The 19,596-nt window shown below is 51.4% G+C and overlaps 9 protein-coding genes across 9 annotated transcripts; 6 read left to right on the top strand and 3 right to left on the bottom strand.

The window, feature by feature from the left end:
* Positions 1-1,738: 1,738 nt before the first annotated feature.
* Positions 1,739-3,720, top strand: sidI (putative long-chain-fatty-acid-CoA ligase; the record flags this gene model as incomplete). The annotated part of the gene is made up of 5 exons (XM_039077405.1): positions 1,739-2,150; positions 2,220-2,517; positions 2,572-2,951; positions 3,000-3,329; positions 3,383-3,720. 5 exons carry the CDS (start codon positions 1,739-1,741, stop codon positions 3,718-3,720), a joined length of 1,758 nt encoding a protein of 585 aa, XP_038933916.1.
* A 946-nt stretch (positions 3,721-4,666) lies between these two features.
* LCP9604111_1367 (putative pyridine nucleotide-disulfide oxidoreductase AMID-like) lies at positions 4,667-6,148 on the top strand (the record flags this gene model as incomplete). Its single annotated transcript, XM_039077394.1, has 5 exons — positions 4,667-4,874; positions 4,933-5,274; positions 5,333-5,690; positions 5,744-6,051; positions 6,105-6,148. The coding sequence occupies 5 exons, from the start codon at positions 4,667-4,669 to the stop codon at positions 6,146-6,148; spliced, it is 1,260 nt and encodes a 419-aa protein (XP_038933915.1).
* Positions 6,149-6,756: 608 nt separating this feature from the next.
* Positions 6,757-7,477, top strand: LCP9604111_1366 (glutathione S-transferase family protein; the record flags this gene model as incomplete). The annotated part of the gene is made up of 2 exons (XM_039077383.1): positions 6,757-6,810; positions 6,866-7,477. The coding sequence occupies 2 exons, from the start codon at positions 6,757-6,759 to the stop codon at positions 7,475-7,477; spliced, it is 666 nt and encodes a 221-aa protein (XP_038933914.1).
* Positions 7,478-7,650: 173 nt separating this feature from the next.
* On the bottom strand, positions 7,651-9,961 carry LCP9604111_1365 (GMC family oxidoreductase; the record flags this gene model as incomplete). Its single annotated transcript, XM_039077372.1, has 2 exons — positions 7,651-8,423; positions 8,476-9,961. The coding sequence occupies 2 exons, from the start codon at positions 9,959-9,961 to the stop codon at positions 7,651-7,653; spliced, it is 2,259 nt and encodes a 752-aa protein (XP_038933913.1).
* A 750-nt stretch (positions 9,962-10,711) lies between these two features.
* On the top strand, positions 10,712-12,161 carry LCP9604111_1364 (uncharacterized protein; the record flags this gene model as incomplete). The annotated part of the gene is made up of 4 exons (XM_039077361.1): positions 10,712-10,826; positions 10,884-11,009; positions 11,061-11,129; positions 11,182-12,161. 4 exons carry the CDS (start codon positions 10,712-10,714, stop codon positions 12,159-12,161), a joined length of 1,290 nt encoding a protein of 429 aa, XP_038933912.1.
* A 117-nt stretch (positions 12,162-12,278) lies between these two features.
* Positions 12,279-14,040, bottom strand: LCP9604111_1363 (rRNA (cytosine-C5-)-methyltransferase RCM1; the record flags this gene model as incomplete). The annotated part of the gene is made up of 2 exons (XM_039077350.1): positions 12,279-13,775; positions 13,843-14,040. The coding sequence occupies 2 exons, from the start codon at positions 14,038-14,040 to the stop codon at positions 12,279-12,281; spliced, it is 1,695 nt and encodes a 564-aa protein (XP_038933911.1).
* Positions 14,041-14,397: 357 nt separating this feature from the next.
* LCP9604111_1362 (GNAT family N-acetyltransferase) lies at positions 14,398-15,054 on the top strand (the record flags this gene model as incomplete). Its single annotated transcript, XM_039077339.1, has 1 exon — positions 14,398-15,054. One exon carries the CDS (start codon positions 14,398-14,400, stop codon positions 15,052-15,054), a length of 657 nt encoding a protein of 218 aa, XP_038933910.1.
* Positions 15,055-15,640: 586 nt separating this feature from the next.
* On the bottom strand, positions 15,641-16,661 carry LCP9604111_1361 (FYVE zinc finger domain-containing protein; the record flags this gene model as incomplete). Its single annotated transcript, XM_039077328.1, has 2 exons — positions 15,641-16,009; positions 16,239-16,661. 2 exons carry the CDS (start codon positions 16,659-16,661, stop codon positions 15,641-15,643), a joined length of 792 nt encoding a protein of 263 aa, XP_038933909.1.
* Positions 16,662-18,277: 1,616 nt separating this feature from the next.
* Positions 18,278-19,321, top strand: LCP9604111_1360 (2-hydroxyacid dehydrogenase; the record flags this gene model as incomplete). Its single annotated transcript, XM_039077317.1, has 1 exon — positions 18,278-19,321. The coding sequence occupies one exon, from the start codon at positions 18,278-18,280 to the stop codon at positions 19,319-19,321; it is 1,044 nt and encodes a 347-aa protein (XP_038933908.1).
* Between the last annotated feature and the right edge of the window lie 275 nt (positions 19,322-19,596).

The following is a 19,596-nucleotide window of genomic DNA, read 5'->3' as shown; positions in this document are numbered from 1 at the left end:
GCCGTCTACCTGAGATGTATCCATGTCTTGTGTTTGCTATTTGCATTCAGAGTATGCCAATGATAGGCTTTTTGCACCTGCTTTCTATCAATCTGATTTAATCTGATCGTATGGGGAATCTTTGTTGTTCGGTTGACAAGCAATGATAGAGTAGTCCACTCTCAACAGCTAGACAGACAGCCCAACGAGAAATGAAGTTACAATAATTAATAAAGCAACCATGACGTAACTAGTAGTGAGGGTTAGTCCAATGTAAATTAAGAAGGCCTCTAAGCACTCCATCAATTATATTAACATCAAGTCTAGAACAAATATAGAAGCCCAACTAGGACGCCGGCATTCAGCCCTAGTGGATTGGATCTTGACATACGACAAAGCCCCTTGACATACTCCGTGCATATTACGCAATAATTAGCTTTTTTATACCCAATGCATATATGTACCTGGTACGGAGTACATACAGTACTTCATACCTAGTATAGACTACGGAGTACTATTTTTGCCTGCCAATTCCCTACTAATTCTCTGTAACATTCATTGAATCTTTCGAGCGGTATTTATGGTATTTTTAGGTGGGTCCCACACGAAGGCGCCGATGTCGGGAATGATTGATTAGATCAGCCCGATTGATTAGATTCCCAAGCCCTAGGTATAGACCAGAGTTGCATAACTCGTACAATGGTAAATGGTAGCTGTGTTGTTATATATGGCGAGGTAGATTTTGATGAAGCTGGTGAATTATATATTATATACCGGGTCTTCTAAGCCTACAATATCCGACAAAGATGGTCTAGGCTGTGACCCACTGCCTGTTCCTTGTCTTACAAGTTCCAACAGACGAAAAGCGAAAACTAGTTTCAGAATGCCAGGATGTGCCAAGAGTCAGTGCCTCCAATTATGTATTCCCACCAACTCACACGTGTGTCCCGGGCTCGTCGACAACGGGCTCCACTTGGACATCTTCACACTGATTGATAACCCGGGATGGAATTCTGCAGACAATTTATCTGATCCTGAGTGGGGTCCAGTGCCACGAGGGAGTTTTTTTTCTGTTATTCAATGCCGGTTAGATCCTGACATCCAAGCCTGGGCCATACTACCGTGACAGGAAATTTACCAGACGATCCCCGGGGAGATGACCGAGGAGAGGATTCTACTTGTACCGATGTAGATGTCTTACGAAAAGATTCAAATATCTTATATTTTGCAGACAGTCAAATTTCCGGTGTCAGTCCACCGTAAGCAGCAAAATTCATGTCATGAACTAGCTCCTCACAAGGGTAGGCTAGAGTTTGCAGCCTTTTCGATCGATCAATATCGGATTATGTACATGGGAAACATTCCCAGTACCTTGCAGATGCCCTATAGAATGCAAACACATACGCAGTAAGTACTTTCGTTATATGCAGGGACCATCTTCGATGTATACATCGACCTACAAGGACCCTCGGAGCTTGCGTATCCTGCCAAGGTTCCAAGGTTCGCTTGAAGACCGAGTGGAGTCTTGTCAGACGCCAAGGCGTCGAGTCAACCAAGCATAAAAGCCAAACCCGTGAAATTACCAATACAACAGCTCCGATGTGGAGCCCGGGCTATCTGATGGAATGGAATTAATCGAATTAATCAAATTTATCTTGTGCGAAATTTGTCGCGGTATTGTCGGCTACATCTATAAACCCGCTATGTCCTAGGTTTTTTTTCCTGATTTCCTTTTTCCTTACCTTTCAATCTACCTATCATGGCGGCCCCGAGAAGTGTACAGCGCTTGCAGCAGACGCTGTCGCATGTGCAGCCTCCGACTACTCCGCAGCTGTCTCTGGTCGCAGGCCCGACGGAGCCAGCGCTGCTGGACATTACCTTGGGTGAGCTGCTGACGCTGCAAGCACTGCAGTATGGGCGAATTGAGTGCTTGGTCTTCCCCTGGACCGGTGCCCGATGGACGTACGGCCAGCTGAAAGACGAGACCGATCGTCTCGCTCGGGGAATGTTGGCTTCCGGTATTCAAAAAGGTGACCGCATCGGAATTATGGCGGGCAATTGTGAGCAGTACATCTCGGTGTTCTTTGCGGCCGCACGAGTTGGGGCTATCTTGGTCGTTTTGAACAACACATACACCCCCTCCGAGCTGTATTACGCTTTGAATCACAGTGGTGGGTGATATCCACTTCCGTATTATTGACTCCATACTAATCTCGGCTGTTTGTTCTGCTTTTATTCAGAATGCCGAATGCTTTTCATGACACCACGCATTGGCCGTCATAATCTCGAGGAAGTCCTTCTCAAACTGGGCCCTAATCCTAAAAAGTCTGCGACCTCGGAATCATTGGAGGAAATCGTTATTCTCCGCGAAAGTTACAACAATTTCACCACCTATCACGATGTCATGGAACGTGGTCTGTCGCAGGCTGCACATGTGCTTCAGGACCGCGAGGCCGAATTGCGGCCGGACGATGTCTGCAATCTGCAATTCACAAGCGGTTCGACGGGCAGTCCTAAAGCTGCCATGTTAACTCATCAGTATGTGGACCACGTACGACGATTCGTTGTTAAATATAGCTAATCCCCGCGCAGTAACTTGGTTAATAACTCGCGTTTCATCGGTGATCGCATGGACTTCACCTCTTTTGATGTTCTGTGCTGCCCCCCGCCCTTGTTCCACTGCTTCGGGCTGGTCCTGGGCATGCTCGCGGTGGTCACCCATGGCGCCAAAATTGTCTTCCCCAGCGAAACCTTCGACCCTAAGGCGGTTCTGCATGCCATCTCCGACGAGAAATGCACTGCTCTGCATGGTGTCCCCACCATGTTTGAGGCGATCCTTGCCGTTCCCAAGCCCCCCAACTTTGACAGCTCAAACCTCCGCACAGGCATCATTGCTGGGGCCCCAGTCCCGCGGCCACTCATGAAGCGGCTCTTCGCGGAATTGAATATGACTGAATACACTAGTAGCTATGGTACCATCCCTCTCATTGGCTTGATGATCAAGTGCTAACCAAGTCTAGGTCTCACCGAGGCCTCGCCTACCTGCTTCAATGCTTTCACCACCGACAGCATCCACACAAGATTAACCACCGTCGGAAAGGTTTTGCCCCACGCTCGCGCCAAGATTATCGATGCCCAGGGAAACATCGTTCCCGTTGGTCAGCGTGGTGAGCTTTGCATGGCCGGCTACCAGCTTACCAAAGGATACTGGCACAACCCGGAGAAGACGGCAGAGACATTTATAACCGATGCGGAGGGTGTCAAATGGCTCAAGACTGGCGACGAAGCTTCCTTCAATGCCGAAGGGTACTGCACAATTACTGGTCGCTTCAAGGACATCATCATTCGCGGTAAGCTTGCACCCCACCGTAGACATTGATCGCGATTTCTAATTATCGAATAGGCGGCGAAAACATATATCCCCTCGAGATCGAAGAACGATTGGCCGCGCATCCCTCAATTGAATTGGCCTCTGTGGTTGGCATTGCTGATCCCAAATATGGCGAAGTCGTCGGAGCATTTATCGCAATCGCTTCGGGCGCCGGTCGTCCGACCGATGACGAACTGCGCGCATGGACACGTGAAACTTTGGGTCGACACAAAGCCCCGCAGCATGTGTTTGTATTTGGAGAAGAGGGGGCTTCCAGCACGGTTCCTGTGACGGGGAGCGGCAAAGTTCGCAAGGTGGAGCTACGGGATATGGCGATGGCGGTGCTGGCCCAGCGTCAGAAGACGAATTAAAAAAAAAAGGAAGGAGCACAGATTGTACAGCCCTCGTGTTCACCCAGTATAGAGACTAGATTTTTTGCAGTAATACCCCGATCTCATTGACAAACGAACCTCGTGCACAATAAAATTGCAACTCCGAAAATCTGTTTGAAACAAAAAATGTAATTAAATGAGGGGCGTATGTTATCAGATTCTATTGTGATTCGCCCGAGCTCAACGCTTGTAACGCCAAGTACATAGAGAATGACGAAAAGCGGATCTTGCAGCAAATGCGCTATTTTGTTACGCATTTTCTTCGTTTGTTACGTCGGGTCGAGCACTTCCAGAATCAGATTAGATGCTCATCTTGTCTGATCGACGATCATTGCTCTTTTGGGTTTCGTGGCTGTATCGAACCACGGAATTAAGTGTATTTTACTTTACAAGCATTACAGCCACCGGGTCCAACCGTAAACAAACTTCTGGTTCATACAATATTCAACGTTGTGCATGTAATTATGCCGTGATAGAGCTCTCTTCTATCCTAATATTACACACGAAGATCAATTGACGGAAGGAAACTTAATATATGCTTTTGCGTGTATCAGCCACCATGTCGGTCCTGCCAAAAAAAAACTTGGCTTACTAGGGTCTGTGCTGTCGGAGGAATTCAATACAACCGAGGGATGTTTCACCTTCCACGGCTGCCCTCGGATCTGATAATCCGAGCCAAGAGAAAGCCAAGGAACAACCATGGATGCGCTGTATCCGATGTCGCTTTCAATCTGATAAGATCCGGACTCGCATAATCCGACGATATGACGATATAACTATTTTCTTTATTTTTGTTCGAGTACATAGCTCAGTTCCTTGGCTTTTTTTCTCGGTTTCTCTCCTTTACTTTCCTTCTCCTTTTCCGCTTTCCTCTCGGCCTCTTTCTTCGGTTATTGCTCGTCACACCTCTCCTTCTCAGCTCACCATGCCATCCAATGACTTTGTCCGAACTGTATCACGCAACTTCCGAGTGCTTGTGATCGGTGGCTCTTATGGCGGTCTATCTGCTGCATTAACCCTCATTGATCTCTCGCAAGGTCGTCTCCCGCGTTTCAACTGTAATCCCGATGCCAAAGCTCCTACACATCGTATTCCGATACAGATAACTGTAGTCGATAAGCGAGATGGCTACTGTAAGCTCCCCAAGGATCGACAATTCCCCCGCAATTACACCCCCGCTCACATATGTAGTTCACCTGATCGGATCCCCAAAGGCCCTAGCCTGTGAAAAGTTCGCGCCCGAGGCATGGACTCGTTTCCAAGATATTCCCGGGCTCAAGTGCCCAGAACTCAAATTCATCCAGGGAAGCGTCAGCTCGGTGGATTTCAATGCTAAAGTTGCCAATATTGTCGATGCGGAGACCAACAGTAACCGCACGGAGCCCTATGACTACTTGATTGCAGGCTCCGGGCTGCGTCGGTCTTTCCCCACTGTTCCCCAGTCCCTGTGGCGAGATGAGTTCCTCAAAGAGGCTAGACAACATATGACGGATGTGAAGGAAGCCCGTGAGGGTGTGGTTATTGTTGGTGGAGGTACGTGTGCTCCCTCCCTCTTTGATACTTCCACCCGCTAACATGTCTTTCTGGATAGGCGCCGTGGGCGTGGAGATGGCTGCCGAATTGAAAATCCTTAACCCAGACCAGAAGATCACTCTGATCCACTCTCGAAAGCGCTTGTTATCTTCGGAGCCGTTGCCCGATGAATTTGCCGAGCGCGTAGGTACTATATTGCGCGATACAGGCGTCGAGGTTATCCTAGGACAACGCGTTATCGAAACGACCGCTGTGGACGGTAAAAATGGGACACGGACCTGGGATCTCACACTCAGCGATGGCCAAAAGCTCAGAACGGGCCATGTTCTAAACGCCGTCTCCCGAAGCGTTCCAACATCGACATATCTGCCGAAAGAGGTGTTGAATGAGGAGGGATACATCAAAGTGCACCGCTCGTAAGACTATTCCTCCACCAAGTTGCGCACAAACATTTCTAATACCTCTGCAGACTACAATTCTCCGGTGCCGTCCCTAACGCAGAGCATCATTGGGCAGTAGGAGACCTCACTGAGTGGGAAGGCATTAAGCGCTGTGGTGGTGCAATGCATATGGGCCATTACGCGGCGATGAATATCCACCAGCATATGCTGGCAGAGTGCACCGGTGGAAAGCCAGAGTATCAGACCTTGGAGCCGTTCCCGTCTGTAATGGGCCTCGCTCTCGGCAAAACGGCCGTCAGTTATATCCCGAGCGAGGGCACACGCGATGGCGAAGATCTGATGAAGAGCTTGTTTGGCAAGGACATGGGACATACGAGTGCGTCTTTATTACCCCGAAATTGTGAAGTGAAAAGCTGACCCAACTTGCAGTTTGTTGGAACTATATGCGCCTCGGTGAGGCATGCAAGGCGTGACCTAGTAGATCTGGGATGTGCTGCGATTCCTTGTATTTTGATTTTGACCCTAATTTCTTGTATATTTAACTGTTTCGGTCCGAAGAGACAAAAAGCTGATGTTAGGACTAGCTACTAGCGTATCCTGAAATGGAGGTTTCGAACTAGAGTGGAGGTTCCCAAGATGGCTCATGCAATTGAGTAGACTAATCGCTAAGGTTCTAATCCCATGTCCGCGGTGTGTGAATACCCCTGGCGCTTACTCAGCGAGTACGTCGAGCCATACGGGCCAGTTGTGCAGGTGACTCGCCGTAACAGCCGAGGGAGACTTGTCGACATTAAGTTCTGACTGTGCTCACGAAGGTGGGCCACTTGAGTCGGATTTGGCGCGAGTTAAGCTCCTTCATACTGAATTGATAACCAGTTGCTAGTAATTTCACATGGATCTCCTGAGTTTATATAAAACGACAAAGATATATGTCAAACCGCGCAATTCCTGTTTTGTGCTTCAAATCAGCTCACCAGCTTAGAAATCCGGTTCCACCTGATTCCGCCCCGCTCTTTAGCTTCATATAAAACATACCCCTCAATTCTACAATGTACCTGTATCTCACCTCATCACGATCGAAATGGCACCATTCGGCACTATCTACTCTTATCAGCCCAGTCCCCGGGTCATGAAGGTACCAATCTCGACCCCCTGTCAGCATGCAATCACGCGCTAACAACCCCTGCTAGGCCCTGGCCGCGGCCAACCTGAACGGCCTAGAAGTGGCGGTTCCGGAATTCGCCATGGGCAAGACCAACCGGACCCCGGATTTCCTGTCCAAGTTCCCTTTGGGTAAAGTGCCCGCCTTCGAGGGTGCCGACGGAACAACCCTATTCGAGTCAGACGCCATCACCCAATACATTGCCGAGAGCGGCCCCGCTGCCGCTCAGCTTACTGGTGCTACCTCCGCCGAGCGCGCTACTATCCGCCAGTGGATCTGCTTTGCGCAGGGTGAGATTTTGGACCCTGTGACGCAGTTGGCGCTGCCGCGTCTCGGTATCCGGCCCTTCGATGAGAAAGTCGAGGAGACCAACCTCGCGCGTCTGGAACGCTCGTTGGAATGTCTCGAGACTCACCTCAAGGGCCGCACTTGGTTCGCGAGCAAGGAAAAGCTTAGCTTGGCTGATATCACCGTTGCCGCTGCCCTGGTCTGGGGTTTCTCCATGGCTATCGATGCTGAAATGCGCGCAAAGTACCCCTCCGTGGTCGCTTGGTATGAGCGCACTCTCGAGACCGAGGGCGTCAAGGAGGCCTTTGGTGAGAAGCAATTTATTGAGAAGCGTCAGGATCCCAAGGCTTAGATTCAAAATGATAAATGAGAAATAGCATTAGCGCCCGATCAGGGAAAGAATTAGACATGATATTCGGCTTCATCAAGCACCTCAATCTTATAACGAGTCTTATGACGAAACTAAAAAATCATGCTAGGCATATCATATAATCTAGAACTAGTAGCGGTCAATCTACCATGACATCACAGACGAGCCATCACGTTGCCCTCGCCTGGTACCGTTCCCATCGCCCGCGCGAGGTTTCGGCTGGCCCAATCGGCGATACCCATATTAGTGACCATCGGATTCACACCGCTGGCGCTAGGGAACACGGACGCATCCACGACATACAACCCGTCAGTGCCCCAGACTTGACAATTCGGGTCCACCACACCTAATTTAGGTGACTTGCTCATGCGGCAGGTACCCATCTGGTGTGCACTGGCAAACAAACCACGCTCCGGGTTCAAAGGGGACTTCGCACGAAGCTCGGCAATCCAACTCTGCAGAGCCGTATTGTTAATGCCTTCAGGGGCCTCGGGGTCTGAAGTCTCTGGCCGGATGAAGGGGGGAAGGTCGCGGTAAACAGTATGGAACTCTTTGGCTCCTGAGATATACGCAATCTTGGCGATGCCAATCAGGGTCTCCACCATGTGTTTCCGGTCAAAGGCAGATACCGTGTAATCAATCCGGCAGCGTCCATCGACCGGATCTGGGTAGACACGACCAGTATCGCGTTCTTTGGTTAAGACGATGAAGCTCGTGCTGTGACGCATCTTGGCCGCCCACATCTTATACTCCAATGAGTCTCGCCAGGGGAAGATAGGAATGACCACGGAAGGCAACATTGCGGCAGTCTCAATCTTCGCACCATGTCCATTTCCATCAAGGTCCTCAAACTCGGTGACAACCGTTGTCAACGCAGAGCCTTCCCAGGGGTGAGTATCCTCATCAAAGACAGCACTAGCCGCAAGCACTGTAGAAGAAAATAAGTGCCTGTAAAATGTGCTGTGAAAGAAAGTTCTTACCAGGGTGAAGATGAAGGTTTCGGCCAATCTGAGGATTCTTCAAACCACTACGCAACAGCAGAAGAGGACTTTGCAATGTGCCAGCTGATACAACTACTTTCTTAGCCTTGATAATCAGCCGACGTTCCACAGCCCCAATACCAGCGAGGCCCAAGTATGAATCCCGTGACTTCCAAGTTCCTTGTACGCCAGAAGCAACCTTTTTGCCTTTGACGGTGGTGAATAGCACTTTGTCGGCACGGAATCCTTCGATGAATTTTGCGCCGGCCTGAGCAGCATCCACAAGGAACGACTCCGTTGGGCCTTTCTTCCCACCCGACGCGCATCCTAACGTGCAATACCCACAGTAGTGTTCGCCGTGACCTGTATTCTGGGGAACTGTTTTCACGGCATATCCCAGTTTCCTTGCGCCTTCAATAACCACCTTATTCTGGTAGTTATGCTCAACATGATCGTCGTTAACACCCATGCGATCACAGACGCGGTCCAAGCTTTTCTGGAAGTCGAGGGAGGTGAAGAAAGGGAGACCAGTATCCGCCCATTGCTGTCGGACATACCCCTGGGTCTGTAAAGCGGCCGACCAATTCACGGTACCACCACCACCCCACGTTGAGCCCGCTAGGACCGCCATCGAGCCATCGTCACTGGAGACAGCGCCCCCGTTCTCGAACATGTTGGTATATCCCTCATTCGCGCCCATGGGGAACGTGTTGGTCGGGTATGAATAGGACTTTTCCACCACCAGCACTCGATAGCCCGCTTCGGCGAGGTTCTTTGCAGCCACGCTACCGCCGCAGCCACTTCCCACGATAACGACGTCGGTTTCAATCGTTTCTGGCTGATCCCCAGAAGGGAACTGCAAAAACTCAAACTGGAAACCGTCGACCTGCTCGCCATGAATAGGGATGCTTGGGAACCCCAGAACCGGGCTTATGGTTGGACTGCTGATAACCCAACACTTCTTAACAATGGCCGTGAGTCCTCGGTAGATGGCGCGGAGAGGAGCCAATCGAGAGGTGTCCCATCCGCGCAAGATCTTTTCTCGGAATTCAATCGGTTGGTCCTGGATCGGAGTGGTGGAGCCCGTCATGACCAGAGAACCAGCACGGGTGTTGAGCGCTGACATGATGAAACCAAACCCATTTCTTCCCTCGTCATTCACATAGTCGCCCAGGAGTCGCTCCACTGCGGCCCGGAATTGCGGGTTCGAAGAGACATTTTCTTGCAGGTACTGGGTGGCAAGGTTTACGGCGTCAGGTCCAGAGATAGCCGTTGACAAGCTCGACACGGCGGAATTCCACTCTGCATTTGAAATCACCCGGTCGTTCGATGACTTGGTAGTTGCTGCAGTGTGGATAGAGGGCACAACTGCGTCGGCCAGCGCATAGAAGGTTTTCCACTGCAACTCCGAGAAGTAAGTGGCCGACGGCGCTGGCGGAAGAGGGACATCCCTCGGGGTGTATGTGGAAACAGCGAGGGTTGGCATGTTGCAAGGACTAGAGCAGACAAAGCTGTCGTAGATCAAGCCCCAGTAGTATAGGATGAATGGTAGGATGAGAATAAGAAAGAGATTTGGGAGCAAGGAGACAGAAGCACCTGAGCACGGTACAGATGTTTATAATACCTAGTACTAGCTCGACAAGGTCCCACTATGACAACAGGTACGTATGCAGAGTCCAACCTGGTTCATCTTTAGCGTGGATAGTCATAGACAAAGTACTCTGTATGGACTGCTCTTCCAGTAACTTTAGGCGACGGTCAGCCAGCCTCGCGACCCAAAGATAGCAGCCTCGGTCGAGTGGAGAAGGACTCCGTAGTGAAGCTTTTGACTCTTGTGGCGGTGGAGTAATTGAGTATCTCGACCAGTCAAGACCGTGCAAGTCTCCATTTTACCTGACCGTTTCACGGCCTAAGTTTCCTGGAGAGGCAGATCCGCCCCTCTTTCTCGGAAGCCAGGGGCTGACTGGCACGTCTGTGGGGAGAATTGCCGAGTTTCAGCGCCATGTGAGACTCAAGGTGAGCTGAGACTGGAGCCAGCGTGGATAGAAAATTCAGGTCCAATTAAACTAGTTTCAATTTCAGGTAACTTCAAGTTGGCTCAGTGGTATAATTGTAGTGTGTAGTATGTGTGAAGTGTATGCGTAGTGTGTGTGTAGTGTACCTATGTCGTAGGTAGCCGGTAGTCGTCAGGCAAAATGTAATTTCTCCGCTCCGACCTCGACCTTCGCATCAAAAGATGGACAAGCCCACTCCCACTCGCTCTAAATGTAGTCTGCCGAGAGAGAAAGTATTCTCTATCCAAATTGGTTCCGAGACCTTTCGTCTGTCGGGTGCTTCAATTGCCTCTGATGGTAAACGCGCTTGTTCTCCCGTCTAACTGTCTTAACTCACACTGACCCTTCCAACAGCTCCATCCTACTTTTCACGCTTCTTCGAGCTTCAATTGCTTCAGAATCCAGATGTAGCCAACACCAGGACCCTTTATATCGATCGCGATCCCACGACATTCCACGAGATCGCTAGACATCTGCAGGGTAGGGTCCATGGACAAACACAACGTGACAGAGGCTGATGGGTGCATCCAGGCTACCATGTCCGGCCGCAAGATGGCGCGCAGTTCGTGAAGCTATTCGCAGATGCGCAATTCTACACATGTGAGCATTTTCTGTCCAGGTACCCGTACCCTAGAAGTATGCTGACCAGCAGTGCCCCGATTGATGTCCCAGCTGTTCGAGTCCGAATGCTTTATTCAAATCGGCGACCGACACTTCCAGATCCCCCGCGATATATTTTCAGGTCCAGGCGATACCCCGAATTTCTTCACCCTCGGATTCGCCGCCTTCTTCGCTTCCCCGTCTGAAGTGTTCCCGGGCCTGGACCGTCAGGGTCTATTGCGACCCCCGGCCATTGTTCCCCCAAGCGTGCCGAATCGATCCGCGGATGTCTTCGACGAGCTCCTGCATCTGCTGCGCGGGTATCCGCTACATATTAGAAACGAAGATCATCGGGCTGCGCTCCTGCGCGACTGTCGTTATTTCCATCTGCACGGCCTGGAACAAAAGTTGATACCGCATCAGATAACGACGAATCCCTTCAGCCATCGTTTGGAAATCGTCATCCGGCTCGAGGATGTACGGCCGTCTGGGGTTCAGTGTATCTTGAATACGGTTTCTGGGTCGGGTCGAATGGTCACATACGCGCGTCCGTTTATAGACGACAACGCCGCCGATCTGGTGGTTGAGATCGGCGACGAGTCTAGTCTGATTCATCGTGGGACCATGCGTGTTGACTTCCTAGGCCTTTCGAAACAAAGAATTGTCAGTTTGCTACAGACGGTTGGCAAGAAATTAAACCTGCCTGATTCACATCCGCCATTGGGCCAAGTTCCACTCAAGGTCCGTGTCGACAGTGAAACTGATCTCACCGTGGATGGAGAACAAGACCCTCATCATTTGATGATATCGAGAGCTAAGGCTGAAGCTGGCGCTGGCGCTGATAGTGTGCCTCCAGCCAAACGTCCACGGGTCGATAATACGGACGATAAGCCCTGGGTTGTTCGGACTGGACAATGGCGCTTGCAAGTGCAGACCGGGCCTACCGGGATATACGAGGTTGTCTTGGTTGCTGTCAAGTTGGACATCTATACCAGCTCGCAGGTCCGAAACCGGTCACGGAAATTCCTTTAGTCGTCTGTACATCTGTTCAAGTCTTAAACTGCATAATACGCCGAGGACTTGGATGTATGGTAAAAGATGCCTTGGGAATGTTTCAGGCTGGGCAAACTTGCATTTATTTACTTTTGTCTAATCGGAGAATCCTCCCCATTCTTCGTCGTCTTCGTCCTTTTCATCTTTTTCACCTTCACTCTCATCATGTCTACTTTCCTTCGCTGGAACGGCCGTGACATGAGCAGGGTCCCGAATGAATCCAGCGACGAAAAATCCTCCAAGACCTTCTGCGTCGCCTTGCCAGGATCGGATGCACGCTTCGAGTGCCTCGTCGGAGAGATCTACCGAGCCCGATGGCCCCGTCTCTCCCTCCGCCGGCCGCTCCTCTCGCACGCCTCGTTTCTTCCACCGACGCAAGCCCTCAGGCTGCTCATCACGTCGCAGGAGACGCCAGCCGCGCTCTTTGGCGACCTGGGAATTCAGAATGCGAGCCACAACGCCCTCGTTCTCAATCAGGTGAATAGAACAAGTGCTGTACGTCACATGGGTAGCATTCGGGAAACGCAAAGCGTGTTCAACGATCCGCGCTTGGATGCTTGATAGTTTGGTCAGTCGCTCTGGGTCGACCGTGCCATCTGGGATATCATTTTCATCGGTGGGCGCTACCTGCGGCGTTCCAATGGTAACTTTCGACTGGCCATCTGCTTCTTCCTCGTTGTCCGCACGCTTTCTTTTCTTTCCATGTGACTTGGGCGCCTTGTATGGTGCCGCAGCAGGGAGTGTGAACTGAGGGACCTCGTCACGCCCGATGATGCCGCTACCAGAACAACTGGGATCCAACAGCAACCCAGTAACTTTCTCAAACTGTTCATCTTCTGGGTCCAGGGCGAGGAAATCCTGACCCTGCAGCACAGTGACCGAGTCAGCCCCAGCCAAGCCAACCATTTTCTGCAGCGTCCTAGAACGGGTGATAGATGCATCCATAGAAAAGATTCTCTGTCTGCTGTTCTTATTCCCCTTTTGCTGCTTCGCCAGAAGCGACGCCAAATGCGTAGTCTTGTTCCCCGGCGCAGCACATCCATCAACCAAGTCACCCTCCCACGGGTCCCCAGGCCCGCGGTCACCTAACAATAAATACGCCGGGAAGCAAGAAGCCTTGTCCTGAAGAATAATCTCCCCATTCTTGTAAGCCGACGAAGCAGTAAAATCCGCACCGAACGGCACAGCCACCAAGTCCGGAATATTAGGATCAACAAACAACCTCGGCTCCGGCTTCCTACTTTCCATCTCGTCTTCCGGCGCCAATTCCGCAAGACTCTCTACGCGACGATAAGCCTTGAACGTAGTATCCAGCTGCTCTTCAAGCGTCGTGCGGATATTATTAACGCGCACCCAGCGCGGGTAGACGAAATGGCTCGTCCCATCAGCGAGCCGTTTCTCGCGCACGACAACAGCCTTGAATTGCTCGACGGAAGCGCATCCACGACGCACGCGCGCTTTCGTGAACTCGGCCTTCAGCCTGGCCTTGTGGCGCTCCACCGTCTGGCGGAGTGTGTGCGTTGCCGGCGCGGCAATGCCCTTCTTCGCGAGGAGGTGGTCATGGACGAGGAGGAGAGCGAGGAGGGGAGTGAGCTAGAGGGAAATCACTTGGTCAGTCAGTAGGTAGGTATATCTGGTGGTTTTCTTGGGGTCAGCTCACCTTGCGCTCTAGTGCGAGAATACCGGATTTGTCTATCACATCTGCTAGCACAGTGTCCCATTTTGCGGCCTCGGTGATCAGTGCGTAGATCTGGGCTGGAGAGGCGCGTAGGTTGCGGGCGCTGTAGACTCGCGACTTGAAGGAGCCGCCTGAGGAGGGCGCGGTCAGGATTGCGACTGCATCGAAGTAGAGGGACATTTGGATTGTGGAATGTTGGTCGGGGAATTGAGGATTTTTACGATCGGTTTGATATTTGATGTTGTTTGTTCTGTTTGCATTGGATGTATACAGCCCTTGGGACTAGATAACTACACGGCTGTCATGGCTTATTATATTGGCTTAAGATGTGATAGTTTCACTACGATAAGAGTATAGTTTCTTCATATTCAATTATATTCCAATCAAGCGTAGGTAGCGTTCAATGTCGGCTGATCTCGCCTAGATCTATATCAGGATCGGCCCTCTACTACGACCTAACTAACTCCTCCACCCCCCAAATCTCCACCATCATTACTTACCATTGAAGAGTCAAGACCCAATATCCATACCAACACAATGGCACAAATCCCAAAATTCAGTACATCAATACAACCACCCCCAGGCCCAAACGCCAAACTAGTCCTCGACACCGGCACCGACACCACAAACCCAAAAGTGTTCAACGACGCAATAAAAATCCGCAAAACCGTCTTCATAGACGAGCAACACTGCACCGCATCCACAGAAATTGACAGTGACGATCCCCGCAGCTGGCACTGGGTCCTATACAACGACTCGACCAGCACGCCAGTGGGAACAATCCGACTAGTGCCCCCGCCGCAGGTATCGCACGCGCAGACCACGGATCCTGAATCTTCAGCGGGAGGGGAATACGATTGGACGCACGAGCCCTGTGTTAAGCTGACGCGGGTGGCGGTTATGCCGGGGTTTCGGGGTCTAGGACTTGGGCGGCGGTTGGTGGAGGTTGCGTTGGGGTGGGCGGCTGGGCATGCGGGGGAGATTGATGAGGCTGTGGCGGGGATTGCGAGGGGTAGAAGGGGGGCGGGTGCCGATCTGGGTCCGTGGCGGGGATTGGTGCTTGTGCATGCGCAGGTTGATGTCGAGGGGATGTACGCTGGGCTTGGGTTTGTGACGGATGAGTCGATGGGAAGGTGGGTGGAGGAGGGGATTGAGCATGTTGGGATGTTCCGGCGGTTGGTTTTGGATAAATAGATCTACAGGATGATAAAGTATAGAGGGTAGACATTGTCTACGAGTTGAGAGAGGTCAAGGTTCAATATCAATATCAATGGATTGGATTGGATTCAACTAGATCGAACTAAATCGAACTAGATATCAACTGGGAAATTGCAAGCGCATTCCCTCAGGCATCGGATCAGGGTCTAGGAAAGAAGAAACATCAAATGAGATCGCGCCGCAATAAAAAACCGACGGGGTATCCAGATCAACGCGAAGCAAAAAACAGAATCAGAAGTAAAGATCAATCGGACCGCTAGAGACCGATGAGTGTCTGATCAACGCAAGGCGGAAAAAAAAGAAAGCAGAAACATAAACGGGTCGCTAAGGACCGATGAGAACCTCTAGGCATGATGCATAGTCATAAAATGACTGCAGAAAACAGAAACAAAGCCCAGGGTCCAGGGCTTGTGAGAAACGCCGAGCCATGGTCGCCAATAAGAAAAACAGGTCACGCTGAGCACGACTCGATAAAGTGAAAAGATGATAAAAAGATCAAGTGAAACGCCGAGTTGCAGGTCTAGTCACAGTGACCGAAGACCAAAGGAGACAGGCAATGCGCTTAGAAAGTGCTCCAGTTCCAGTCACGAGGAACGGAGGCGGCGGCGTCGGCCACGTTGGGCTCGCGATTCATGTCCATAGAATCGGGGACGGAAATGCCAGTCTGCTGAGCATCCATGGTGTGCTGGATCTTGTTCAGACGGTCGGAGCGGTTCTCTTCCCAGCGCTGGTGGGCGCTCCAGCACAGGTCGCAGGCGCGCGATGGGACACCATCGGGGTGGAAGCGGGCATCCTGGTCAAGAGGAACGAGGTGAGGTGTGTGGGAAGCACAGAAGACGTGACCGCAGTGACGACAGTGGTGGCGACGCAGGAAGATGCCAAAGGAAGAGCGGCAAGTAGGAGAATCACAGTTGGAAGAGGCAGAGTCAGCCTGGATAAAGTTAGTAAGTTGACCTGTAAGAAAGTGACCAATGACCAATGCGATCAAAGGATATATGTGGAATGCGACAAGGGATGAGGCGGTGGACTAAGCACGCCATTTCCGAGGAATGACGATCGCACACGACATTTGCTCAAGAACTGCGCAATCCACACCGAACCCAATCCCTATAAAGACGCCCAAGGAAGGAAAGATGGAAATATTTTTCTCAGATACTCACTTTCCAGTGTGTACGGGTCGGAAGACCGGTCACCTCACCCAGGTGCTCATTCTTCATCCACTCGTGCTGGGCGCTCTCGCTAATTTCGCTGGACTGGCTCTCCATGGTGGAACGGCGAGTGATCGGCTCTGAGTCCTCGTTTAAACTGTCGAGAGAGCCATGCACGCTGCGAGGTGGGGTGATAGGAGACGATTTCTGGGGTCGCTCGGTAGGTCGCAGAGCTGCAGGGACATAGAGGGGACCCTTGAGAGGACGCAGCTGGCGCGACTGCAGAGGCAGTTGGTGCAGAGACGCAGTGGACATGCGAGGGGAGGTGGGAGAATTGTTGGAGGGAGTGTTGGTGACGGAGTTGGTTGGCGAGGGCTGACCATAGACCGAGATTTGGTTGGTAGCCGGGCTGGTGGTCATAACACGAGTCGCCATAATGAAAGGATGTAAGTGGAGGTTGAGTTGAGTTGAGTTGAGGTAGAAGTTGAAGTTGAGATATGGGAAGAGGATGAATGTTAGGTGACGAATTGAAAGGTGGGAGGCGGAATGTTTAAAGTAGAGTTAAAGGGTAATCTCCAGCGCAGCGGCGAAAAGTGCAGATACCGAGGGGCAAAAAGGAGTTGGGATTAATCGAAGGACAATAGACAGAGCCGTTCAGCCGGGGAGGCAAGAAGAAAAGGTTGACTGTAAGTGGCCGAGGCTACTCCGTATTTCTTACGCACAGAGTGGGTTCAGTGGAGAAGATGGAGAGGGAACGGGTGAACAGTGACAGTGGCAGACGAGAGGCCAATAAATAGGGCGAAAGGAGGTGAGGGAGGAGGTGAAGTCGAGTGAGAAGCATCCTCCTCTGCGATATGCTCCTCCATGAAGTACACGAGGACAATGATACTGTTACTTGAGGTACGACATACATGAAGGTACTTAGCACTCTATACTAGGTACTTTGCGGTACTTCGGGGCGGGTACTACTCACGCGCAGGGGCCAGGTAGCGGCAAGTACTCGTAGCCCGTGTGTCTTTTCCGCGTACTGGGACTCTATTCCTTCTTGTCACGAACTATGTATGTTGTACTTTGTTCTTCCTTGAAATCAGCATCCTCACTACAACCTACACATCCGCCCTCCTTTTGACCGCTATTTGTGATTAATCGAATTCAGACCGCTGGATGAAGCCCCAGTGACGGGTTTCCTTTTGCGGTCTCTCCACTTAAGTCCGATGGGTTCATTTCCGATCTACCTGAGGTTCCAAGGTTCGCATAATTATATTGTGTGTAAGACTGTGTTGGTCTCTACTCGTGCTCTGTTCTCCCTACAGTCTTGGAATGATCTTTAAACAGATTCAATATCTAACATTCATGTACCATGTAGCTTCACTGCCCTCATCTATCCAAAACTGAAAATTAGGAAATGAAGAAAACAGGAAAAGGGAAAACGTCGGGATTCCTTAGGTTCGCTAGCGTCGGGCTAACGACACAGCCAACCAGAATGCCCGGGGCGTCTCTTCTTATCATCGACTGCTGATTGGCTGTTATCGCCTCCATCTTCCTATTGGCCTTGCCCGCCAGCGGCTACCGGAGCCGCGGAAGTCGTGAGACCGACGGGTCCAATCAACTCGTGCGCAATGGAAATTAGGAATTGCCTGCATGTCTGAAAAAAGTAATCGTCCAGAAGACCTCGGGAAGTGGGACATTGGTAGCTTGCCGAGGTGTTATTACATACTTCAATTAGAGAAGTTGTGAACTGCTTTCAGTAACTAACTACTCTGTACAGAGTAGTGCATGACTATTCCGCCCCATGGCTGATGCATACAGGAACACTACCACGTGGGTAGGTAGTATTCAGATCAAATCCCGATCCCGATCTCCAGTTGAATACAGAATATAGATCTGCAAATGCGGGTTGCAATCGGAAAATCTGGGGAAGAACCTAGATATACAACCTACGACTGACCAAAACGGCCGCTTGCAGGTGTCATACGATATGGCGTCATGACTTGGCAATGGTAGTCCAACATCCAAACCCCGCGGGGCAAGATCACAACACATACGCCATCATGAAGCTCGCCGTCTTTAGCGCCAAATCTTACGACCGCACCTATCTCGACCAGGTGCGCGAGCAGCACTTCCCCGACCTGTGCACCATCCAATACCATGCCTTCGCGCTGTCCGAAGAGACCGTGCCCCTAGCCCAAGGCTGCGACGCAGTGTGCGTCTTCGTCAACGACACCCTCGACGAGCGCGTGCTGCGATCTCTCTACGCCTACGGGATTCGGGCGATCCTGCTCCGCTGCGCGGGATTCAACCACGTCCACCTCGCAACCGCCGAAGAGCTCGGCCTCTTCGTGGCGAATGTCCCGGCCTATTCGCCCGAAGCCGTGGCGGAGTTCGCCGTCGCCCTGATCCAAACCTTAAATCGCAAGACGCACCGCGCCTACAACCGCGTGCGCGAGGGCAATTTCAATATTGAAGGTCTGCTCGGGAATACCCTGCATGGCAAGACCGTGGGGATCGTCGGCGTGGGGCGCATTGGGCTTGCAGCCGCCCGCATCTTTCACGGCTTCGGGTGCCGACTGCTTGCGCACGACCCGTTTGCCGGTGAAGAGTTCCGTCCGTATGGGACGCTAGTGGATCTCGATACCCTGCTGCAGGAGAGCCATATCGTTAGTCTGCACTGCCCGCTCACGGAGGAGACGAAGCATCTTATCAATGAGGAGACGTTGGCGCGCATTAGACCCGGGTCTTTGCTGGTTAATACCTCGCGCGGTGGACTCATCGATTCCACGGCTGTCATCCAGGCGCTGAAGACGAGGCAGCTGGGCGGGTTGGCGTTGGATGTGTACGAAGCGGAAGGCGAGCTGTTCTATAATGATCACTCTGGGGAGATCATCGACGACGATGTGTTGATGCGTCTGATGACATTCCCTAATGTCTTGATCTGTGGTCACCAGGGGTTCTTCACGCGTGAGGCCCTCGAGGAGATCGCTGAGGTTACACTCGGCAATCTATCGGACTTGGCTGCAGCTCGCTCGTGCAAGAACTCCTTGGTTACGGAGGGACATGTGTTGGTTCCGCTTGACGCGGAGCCGGTGAGACTCTAAAGCCGGAGTATATATAGACATAAACATGCGTTTGTATTTGGAATCTACGAATCAACATATTATTCATCATCGATATGAGGCTCGTAAACAGGCGAGAATAGTCGGGTATCAATATATATTCAACCGCGGAGAACACCCACATGTGATCTGTCATGAAAATACGAGATGCTCAGCCTCGATCCAGGTCCTTCTCACATCAATGCTCCCTTAGCTGCAGAGCTGAATAATCTATATAATCTATGTATAGCTGGTGAGGCCTGATAGTGCGGGGAAGA

The sequence above is a fragment of the Penicillium roqueforti genome (genome assembly GCF_015533775.1).
Source record: "Penicillium roqueforti strain LCP96 04111 chromosome Unknown scaffold_01, whole genome shotgun sequence".
Classification (NCBI taxonomy): Eukaryota; Fungi; Ascomycota; class Eurotiomycetes; order Eurotiales; family Aspergillaceae; genus Penicillium; species Penicillium roqueforti.
The sequence above is the reverse complement of the archived record's forward strand: the minus strand, read 5'-3'. Positions and strand labels throughout refer to the sequence as shown.